We start from the raw sequence: 10287 nt of genomic DNA on the forward strand, positions 1-10287 counted from the left end.
TAATGAAAAGAAATGTGAAGTAATGAAAAGGAATGGAAATTAATGAAAAGAACTGGAAAGTAGAGAATGGAGTGGAAGTTAGAAGTCAAGTTATAGAGAATGGAGTGGAACTTGATAAGTCCCTTATTATTTTGTATTGATGTAATTCTTATTTGCTTGCTATGGATTTATTGATGCTTAATGGTAGCACCCAATGTTTTAATTTATAATGGTTTTTGTGGGACCGGTTTTTGTTAAATGTGGGTTAATACTTGAATGTTTTTAAAACCATAGCATTTTAAAGTTTGAAATTTTTTGGGTGTTACAATTAGATGAACTGAGATCAAAAGGACTTTAAATCTCGATGTTAGATACATTAAATCCTACTATAGGATCTGATGAACTAGCCTCAAAATTGACAATTGAAATGAAAGAGAATCAAAGAAGAGGAGAAAAGAGTGAAGGATCAAAACTCTCCCTCTAAAATTATGCATGTAGAATAGAACGAATATCAAAGAAAAGAGATATGAAATCTTCATTTTATTCAATAACACAATAAATTCTATATATATTAATCAGAAAGGAAAGAAAGTTAACAAATTTACAATTAACTTTAACTAACATTGATGACATGACTTCTTCTCTAATAAAACTATTAAACGTTCTTCTAATGAATAAAGTCAAACTTCTCATTGACTTTATAGTCCAATATAATGGCCGATAATAAAAATGTGCAACTATACATGAACAAAAGGACATGTCTCGATATAAAACCTGAGACCAAACGATCTAAAACGAAACCGGACCAAAAAGGGATCAGTTTGATCATCCGGGACCGGGACCGGTCCAAAAAAAGGAACAGACCATTCTCAGACCCAAAAAAGACCGAATGATTCCGAGTAGGGGTGTCGAACGGGTAAAATTTTCGGGTTTCGGGTAGAACGGGTGGGGTAGAACGGGTATTTCCTTAAGAAAATAATACCCGATACCCGACCTATATTGTAATTCGGGTTTTCGGGTTTGAGGTCAGGTCGGGTAATTATCGGGTATACCCGAAAATTTGTTAAATGACACTTATTGATATATATATTTTTTACATGTTGGTTGGTTTAATAAAGAATTGGGTAGGAAAATACTCGATACAATTAACAAGTACATCTATAATAACAATACAAATCATTATAATATGTTATGTACTTTTTTAATTCCATTACGTGCGATAGAGAGAAACTGAGAATTATGATGACGGTTCAGGACTTCAGCTTCAGCGTCGTATTCCCTTTGCAAAACGAAAGGTTTTGTTTTATTTGAAGTGTGCGTACGTGACTGTATTGTATATTTGATATTATTTAAAAAACGAATTCTGGTATGCGGGTATACCCGAAAATAAATATTCATACCTAAAACCCGACCTATATTATTATCGGGTTAACCTATTACCCGAATGTTCATACCCGTTACCCGTTCTACCCGACCCATTCTACCCGAATTTGGAACGGGTCGGATGGGTAGAACGGGTTTCGGGTTTTTTCGACAGGCCTAATTCCGAGAGGTCTCAAAAAAAAATGGAAGCGAAAATTTATATAAATTCTATTTTTGTGTTAATTACACATTTTTAATCACATTTACCTAACTTTTTCTCTTCTTTTTTTATTAAATTTTAGTATATCATTTTTAGTAAATCTTAATGTATAATTTTGGTGTTAATTACATATATATTTATTACCTGAAAATTCAAAATTGAAATATATTGAAATTCAACCCGAAAAAAACCTGAAACCGAACTGGAAAAGATGTATGCAAAACCGAAACTAGTCTAAAAAAGACTTGATCAAAGAAAGACCTGTCCGTAAAAAAAAGACAGGATCAAAAAATTCCAACTCGAGACTATTTAGGACTCTCGACCGAACCGTTTGGATACCAGTCGCAGAAAACCAAACCATTTTAAAATCGATCGAGACCGACATAAGTGATAAGACCGCAAGTGTGCATATCTCTATGTGCAACCGCAATATGCTCGCCCTCACAGGGCCCAAAAGTTTCAAGGACGCGAGAACGAAACCGAGAAGAGGGAAACTATCAAACTAAGCATTAATTCCTGTAGAAAGACGCATTCCTCAAGCTTCCGTCCATCTATGGTGTCAGTTATCTAATCTACGTTGTTTATTTGTTTTCATTATTTTCTAATTTAGAAGTTACGATTGAGAGAAATCGACATTACCGCTGCTTTCCTTACCGGCAACTCCTCTTTGGCTCCACCGCTGCTCTTCTTTGCCGTATCCTGTAAGTTCCTCGACTTCTTTTCCTTTGCTTTTTGTTTTTTCTTCCTTCCAATTTCCAGTTGATCGCTTATTATTTGGGATTTGAAAACTGATTGGAAGTAAAACTGATATGCGCGAATTGAACTGTATTTTCTTTTATGTTATATCTACTTTTCCTTGAATTGCCCAGTTAAGATGGAGACATTCTAGATGGTATTCTAAAACCTAATAGCTTTACAAAGACTTGTGCAGGACAACCAATAAAACAATTTTATGGGCTTTATATAGATTATTTTCATTTTTTTTACTTGTTAATTTGTTTCTACAAATGGTTTCATTTCTCCATTGATAGTAAAGGCAATGCATTTTGGCTTTTAACTTTTGAAACATGCATATGCTAAGCTTCAACTATAAATTTATATGAATTCTAGATTATCGGATAAAAATTACAATTAGGTTAAATAATGCTGAAAGTAGAACCACATATTTAAGCTTTTTGTATTTAGTAATCTTGTAATTTAAACTTGACTTACATCATTGAAAGCGACTTGTTCATTCTTTTCTTAGAGCGGACAAACATATTTTACATACAAAACAGGGAAAGGGAAGCCTATAATTTTGTCTTTTTTGCATATTAAGGCCTAAACTTAATAAAAGTACAGGGTGGGCCACACCCTGAATCATATAATTTCTGTAAGCTCCATCATGATAAATCTTCCTTTGAATTTCGATGCTTGTTTATATCATGCTTCATGGATTTTTAACGTGTCGAGGTACGTATCTTCTGATACAGATTTAACAGATATGTGATCAAGAAATCCACTGAAGCTCCCTTCTTTGTAGGCAACGGGGTGTTGCTCATCAATTACCTCAGGTGCTGGTCCTACCTTTTTCTCCATGGGCATACTATGAATACTAGCAATTGACAGGCGCTGTTTATGCGAGTCAAGAATGGCTCTATGACGTATACTCTTGTATCTTCCATTGCTCAACACTTCAAATTGATCTCCCAACTGAACTATTAGGGCACCTTGAACAAATGGAACCGCGCGCCATTTTTTATCTTCGTCCATAATTTGAAGTCCTTGCTGGCTTTGATTTAAGATGGTGAGGGTACCATAATCCGTGTGTGGTGGCATCCCTAGTGCAAGATCTGGTTCCGGGCAGGCCGGGTAGCAGTTGACAGCCATGACTTGTGAACCTTCTTCTATGTCATCATGTAAGTAATCCGCATTCAGCCCTAAGCTTTCCAGGATCACTTCCATTAATTGCTTCTGTAATGTATTCACCGCCTTTGCATAGCTTCCCATCTTCTCTCTGTGTAAAAAAAATAAGTGATCAAAGTCATGCTTAATTAATTGTATGCAAATTGGTAAAGCAATTAATTACCTGTAACTTGGAGGATCCGATGGCCATAGATGGATCCATTCTGATATCGGATTAGCATAATGCTTGATGAAGTCTCTCCAAAACAGCACCTTATCTATCACATGATTCATACTAGTGCCATATCTTACAGGCGCGTGAACATCGGTAGAAGCAAAACACATCTTCTTGTCGCTTGGCAACCTAAAGAATTCTTCAGCAGAGTCTATTGCATCTTTCATGACCCAACTAGGAATCCCATGGTTTATTACCTTCAAATACACACTTTTCTTTATCAGGGAACAATAAAATCTCAAAATACAATTAATTGCATGCACAATAAAATAGGATAGAACAAGTTTTAATTACTACTTGGGCGTGCATTTGATTGGAACAAAGCTTTTCCCACTCAAAAGGGTTGGACAAAGATTTCCTCTTGAGTATCTGTCTGTGCAGACGTGAATGTAACGCCCTCTTTATCGAAAATAGTTGTAGAAAGCTTGTTCCATCTACTCCAGTGTTGCAAATGCAGCCTAACAGATACCTGAAAGAACCCAAGTTTCTTGCAGGCAGCACCAACTTCATTGACTAGTTTGGGCATGTGAGCAGGGTGGTTGAGCATGGAAAGGTCGATGATTGGAAATTCAGTAGATATGTGATCAAGAAGGCTATGGTTTGATCGTTGAAAAGAAGGAAGAACATATTGTTGGGGAATTTTTTTTGGACCTTTTAGGGTAAGTGAGGTGACACTGGTAAATGAACTATCCGATACATCTCCCTTTGCTTCCATTCTCTCCGTCACTCCTTTTATTGGAAGTTTGGGATAAAAAAGGTCATGAATCCTGTGTATTTATAGGCTAAAAGATTGAAATGACCACATTTATTTATATTAATTAAAGTTTGTGGTTATCTGATATGATATATATGTACCAAGTACTTTGAATGCACAGCACAATGTATATTCTTATGTATTTAAAGGAACATGGAAAGAAGAATAGAAGAAAACTTTAAGTAACAGAAAAGAATTCCAAAATCCAAACTTATCTTGAAAGAAGAATAGAAGCCATAGCACATACGTAGTAAAATCCAAACTTATCTTGAAAGAAGAATGAGTAATTTATTTGAAAACAAAAGTTTCTAATATAATAAGCAATCGTTACTCCATTAGTGACATAATTTTCAGTGCCATTGGTCTTCATTAAAGTTGTTAAATATAGTCGCAAACTATTGGCGTCATTTTGTAAGTATTGACAGCCATGGTGCATTAAAAGACAAAATTTTACATTCCGTTGAATCCAGATTCCTTTTAGGTTTCTGGTTTTTGGAGAGATTTGCATAAGAAACATAAAATAAAAGGAAAATTGAGTTGGGAGGGTAATTATTTTTTCGTTTTTTTCACGTTTAAACAACTTTATTTTTTTTTATATACATTTGACTATTTAACTTGTTAAATGTGATCTCATATTAATTACCATTGTCATCTCATATAACAGGCGACAATAGTAATATATGAACACATTTAACAAATTAAATAGTCAAATGTGTACAAAAAAAATAAAATTGTATGAATGTGAACAATTTTTTTTTTTACAAATTTCTTAAGACTTTTTATAATTTCTTACAACATTTTAAAGATATTTTTTCCTATAGGTTTTTCTAATACAATGTTTTAAACTTTATATATATATATATATATATATATATATATATATATATATATATATATAACCTTTTTTATACTTTAATATAATTTTAATACAAGTGCTTTTAAACCAAATATTTTATAAACTAGGTGTGAGACCCGTGTACTCCACGAGTTTATTAAAAATAAAAATTTAATATCAATATTTAAAGATTAAATATTTTATAAAATAATATTTTTACATAACATAATGTAATCTTTTGGAACATTTATAAAAGAAATCAAATATTCTTTAGAGCATTTATGAGACTTTATTATCAAATTAATAGAATGATTCTCTTTCCTTATAAAACTTGTTAGAATTTTGTGGAATTTTATTTTAAAAAATGGAAATTCCCAAAATATGACAAGTGGAAAATAATAATTCTAAAACTCCCATAAAATTACATGTGGCAAAACTCTTGAGAATTTGACAAGTGACAAAAAAAACATCAATTTATTAGAAAGGATATTTTAAAATTTTCTTACAAGTTTTTAACTTTTTTTTTTACATTTTCATACAATTTTTTTTATAACTTTCATACCGTTATCTTTAAACTTTCTTTTACAACATTTTTAAAGTGTTTCATAGATTTTATATGACAACTTAATATTTTTTTTATAACATTTTAAAATACTTTCGTTAACTATTAGTTTAAAATTTTGTATTAAGATAATTAAAAGTTTATAAACTTCCAATTAAAAAGTTTAATAATTTTAAAATATGTAAATTATATAGATTTTTTTATTTGCTAAGTAATATTTTCTTTTTAATTTTCAAAAGACTCTCCATACTTATTGTTACATATTTAATTTATTTAATTTTATTGTTAGTTACTATTTACTTTAAAAATATTGTATATGATTAAAAACAAAAGAATAAAATTATAAGAGGCTATATAAAATATTTCACAAAACAAAATATATTTATTAATTAAAAAGTAAAATTTAGAATTGATCAATATTTAATTGATATTTAGGAAATTATGGATATTTTAAAAATAACGTTTGAAAAAAAATACAAACAAATATGAAAAATAAAATCGCTATTAAAAGTGGGGAAAATAATTTATCGGAGTAATTAACTTTTCGTTTTGTTCACGTTTAGACAACTTTTTTTTGTATACATTCAACCATAATTTGTGAACACATATAAAAATTTAAATTGTCAAATGTGTATAAAAATAAAGAAGTTGCATAAATATGAACAAAGCGACAAAAATGATTCCCTAGTAAGTCATTTTCCCGTATCCCTAAAATAAAACTATGATAAAATACAAAGACGCCCTTGCATAAACATTAAAATGACAATTCTACCATTATTTTCTTTTAAAGGTTACTTAAAAGAAATGTATTTGCACTATCACTTGTTGAAAACAATTCTTTTGGAGGGAAATATGAATATTTTTATTAATACCATATAACTTAAATTTTGAGAGATTAACATTTTGCTTTGTTGACTTGTTTCTGGGGTGATTTAAGTTTGATGTAATGTTTTAAAAACCAACTTTTAGTTGAATCGGTCTGGTGACTACTTTTTGGTTCAACCGGTTTGACATCCAATTCAACCCAATTTTTAAAATTTATATGTATTGTTTATTTCCTTCTCTCTCTCTCTCTCTCTCTCTCTCTCTCTCTCTCTCTTTGTGTATGTGTGTATATATATATATATATATATATATATATATATGTGTGTGTGTGTGTGTGTGAGTTCTATAGATAACCAAATAACACACTGTAACCACATAACCACTTCCATCACCGTTAGATTAAATTGAGGGAAAAAGGGTATCACCACAAGAAAAAAAGGGAAATAGTAGCGACAGAAGTCACTGGTAAAAGTTAGAGATGTCGTTGGTAAAGGCAATAGCGACGACATGTCGCCGGTAAAAAGTTATCGGTAGTGCTCTGTCGCTATTGCCCGAAAGCACATACTTTCACATAAATACATAATAACATCCTACTTATACAAAATACACAAATTGTCACAAACATACACCAAATTCACATACATATATCAAATCTCTATAGCTTCATTCATCGACGATATTTATAACTTAAGTTATCATATAACCTTATGAAATACGTTATTGATTTACAAGAGTGTTTTCACTTAGTTTTCACATATTAGACCATATCCTAACATAATATAATGTGATATCTCGATTTGAAAATAAGTTATTTATGTATAAACATGTAGTACATTTACTCTTAATATTACATTGTTAATGATGATAATTGATAAATTTATGAGTTGGTTAAAATTTGAACTAGAAAGCCAGTGAATTTTATTAAAGCCTCCCCATGTGAATTTTCAAGGCCACAATTTCCATATTTTGTATAAATCTTTATTTGAAATAATGCTCTTTAATATTCCAAACTATAAAAATTTCAACTATTCTACTTTGTTTCAAATAAACAAAATAAGTGTGCAACAAAATTATTAAGTTTTTATAAATTCTAAACAACAAGTTTTATGTTTAATCACATATTCTAAACAACCACATACACACCAAAAACATATATTTTCACATACATACACCAAATTGAAATACATATATCAAATACACACATATTTTGCAATTAATTTCCAAAATCATAGTAAGTAGAACATGAAATCAGTAGTTGGTGCAGTGGTGGTGGTACTCGTCGCCGCTTACAGCAACAACCGACAGTGGGACTATGACAGTAGAGGAAAAACCTGCTTGATTTTTTCTTTTGCAATTAATTACAAACACAAGTGGAAATCAACATTAAATTAGAAAGAAAAGGAGAAATGAGGAAGGAATACACGAACTGACAGGGCAGCAGACGTTGTGGCAAGTACGGCAAGATGCACGAGGGGGCGTGCATGACAGGTAGTTCGGGCTGCTTTAAGTGCAGCCAAACTGGTCATATCAGCAGGGACTGTACTGCTACCATGACCACCACGACAATTTTGATCTGATTTGCTTTCAGTGCAATCAGAGGGGCCACAAGAGATCCCAGTGTCCGAGTTTAGCAGCAGCAGGACAGGTGGCGGCACCCGCTCCTGCTACATTGAGGATTACCGATGGCCGTCAGGGCCAGACAGAGGTACCTGCAGCAAAGAGCAGAGCCTTCCAGCTGAGAGCATAGGAGGCACGTGCAACTCCCAATGTTGTGACGGGTATGTATCTTCTCCTTATCTCTTTATTTATATTGATTTATTTCTTATGTTTATGTGTTTCATTATAGGATCGTTCCTTGTGAACAATATATCTTCTCTGGTATTATTTGATTCGGGGGATACCCAGTCTTTTGTATCGCTCGTGCTCAGCAAGCGATGTGTGGGAGCTCCAGGAGAGTTGGACTGTCCACTTGATGTAGAGATAGCGGATGATAGGACTGTTCGGGTTGCGAGGGTTCACCGGGGATGTACACTGCAGTTGTTCGATTAGCAGTTCTTCAGTGGATTTAGTCCCCATTCCCCTGCGAGGGAATAAGGTTATCGTGAGTATGGACTGGTTGAGACCCAATGGGGTAGTGATCGACTTCGAGCAACAGCTAGTACGAGTTCAGACCCCAAGTAGGGGAGGCTTGGTGATTCAGGGCGATAGGCCACAATATGGACCTACTTTGTGTTCAGCGACGAGGGCGAGACGCTACCTACAGCAGGGTTGCGCAGGTTATGTCGCCTATGTCATGGATATCCAGGATAATGGTAAGGCGAATGTGGATGATGTACTGATCGTACGGGAGTACCTGAACGTGTTCCCATAGGATTTGACTGGGGTACCTCCGGAGAGGCAAGTAGAGTTCAGGATTGAACTTGTTCCTGGTGCGGCTCCGATAGCCAAGGCACCATATCGGTTGGCTCCTCCCGAGATGCAGAAGTTGTCTACATATCTGCAGGAGCTGTTAGACAAGGGATTTATCAGGCCGAGCAGTTCGGCATGGGGAAACCCGATACTGTTTGTGAAGAAGAAGGACGGGTCACATCGTATGTGTATAGATTACCGGGAGTTGAATAAGGTAACGGTGAAGAACCGTTATCCCCTCCCGAGGATTGACGATTTATTCGACCAGCTTCAGGGTGCATCTTGGTTCTCCAAGATTGATCTGCGATCGGGTTATCACCAGATGCGAGTCAGGTGCGAGGATGTACAGAAGACAACCTTTCGGACTCGATATGGTCATTACAAGTTCGTGGTGATTTCGTTTGGGCTCACCAATGCTCCTGCCCCGTTCATGGATCTCATGAACCGCGTATGCAGATCGATGCTAGAGCAGTCTGTGATAGTCTTTATTGATGACATCCTTGTTTACTCCAAGACGTAGGAGCAGCATGAGGAGCACCTGAGGGAGGTGCTGGAGACACCGAGGAAGGAGAGACTTTTCGTAAAGTTCTCCAAGTGTGAGTTCTAGTTGCGCGGGGTGCAGTTTCTGGGGCACCTTATCAATCAGAAGGGTATTCTGGTCGATCCAGACAAGGTAGAGGCTGTGATGCAGTGGGAGGTTCCGAGGTCTCCATCTGAGATTCAAAATTTTCTTAGTCTAGCGGGTTATTATCGGAGATTCATCCAGGATTTTCCCAATATTGATGTCCCACTGACCCGAATGACCAAGAATTCGGTGACTTTTCTTGGGGGGCTGAGCAGCAGGCAGCTTTCGAGACTCTCAGACAGCGGTTGTGCGAGGCACCGATTCTGACTCTGTCGGAGGGCGTTGGTGATTTCGTGGTTTATTGTGATGCTTCGATCACTGGCATGGGTGTAGTGCTGATGCAACATGGTCGCGTGATTGCGTACGCTTCGAGGCAGTTAAAGCCTCATGAGGTGAATTACCCGACACAAAATTTGGAGTTGGGGGCTGTGGTTTTCTCCCTCAAGATTTGGCGGCACTATCTCTATGGGGTTCGTTGTACCATCTACATGGACCACAAGAGCCTGAGGTATCTGATGGACCAGCTGAACCTGAACATGAGGCAGCGTCGGTGGTTAGATCTGGTGAAGGACTACGACTGTGAGATCCTTTATCACC

At 35.0% G+C, this 10287-nt stretch overlaps 1 protein-coding gene and 1 long non-coding RNA gene across 5 annotated transcripts; one reads left to right on the forward strand and one right to left on the reverse strand.

The window, feature by feature from the left end:
- The first annotated feature begins 1903 nt into the window (after window positions 1-1903).
- On the forward strand, window positions 1904-4586 carry LOC145112295 (uncharacterized). 2 transcript variants are annotated; one of them, XR_013710500.1, is made up of 3 exons: window positions 1904-2262; window positions 3034-3459; window positions 3760-4586. It is a non-coding gene; the product is annotated as an uncharacterized LOC145112295 (long non-coding RNA). The 2 variants fall into 2 exon arrangements; XR_013710499.1 differs by having other exon boundaries at window positions 3034-4586.
- On the reverse strand, window positions 2775-4495 carry LOC145112294 (flavanone 3-dioxygenase 3-like). 3 transcript variants are annotated; one of them, XM_079048473.1, is made up of 3 exons: window positions 4150-4495; window positions 3630-3877; window positions 2775-3557 (listed from the first exon to the last, which is right to left on the reverse strand). In XM_079048473.1, the coding sequence occupies exons 1-3, from the start codon at window positions 4393-4395 to the stop codon at window positions 2984-2986; spliced, it is 1068 nt and encodes a 355-aa protein (XP_078904599.1). In that variant the 5' UTR covers window positions 4396-4495; the 3' UTR covers window positions 2775-2983. The 3 variants fall into 3 exon arrangements, with proteins under 3 accessions (XP_078904599.1, XP_078904598.1, XP_078904597.1); XM_079048472.1 differs by having other exon boundaries at window positions 3978-4190; XM_079048471.1 differs by having other exon boundaries at window positions 3975-4190.
- Window positions 4587-10287: the final 5701 nt, after the last annotated feature.

Source organism: Lactuca virosa, chromosome 5 (assembly GCF_052849685.1).
Source record: "Lactuca virosa cultivar CGN04683 chromosome 5, Lactuca_virosa_CGN04683_v6, whole genome shotgun sequence".
NCBI classification, from domain to species: Eukaryota; Viridiplantae; Streptophyta; class Magnoliopsida; order Asterales; family Asteraceae; genus Lactuca; species Lactuca virosa.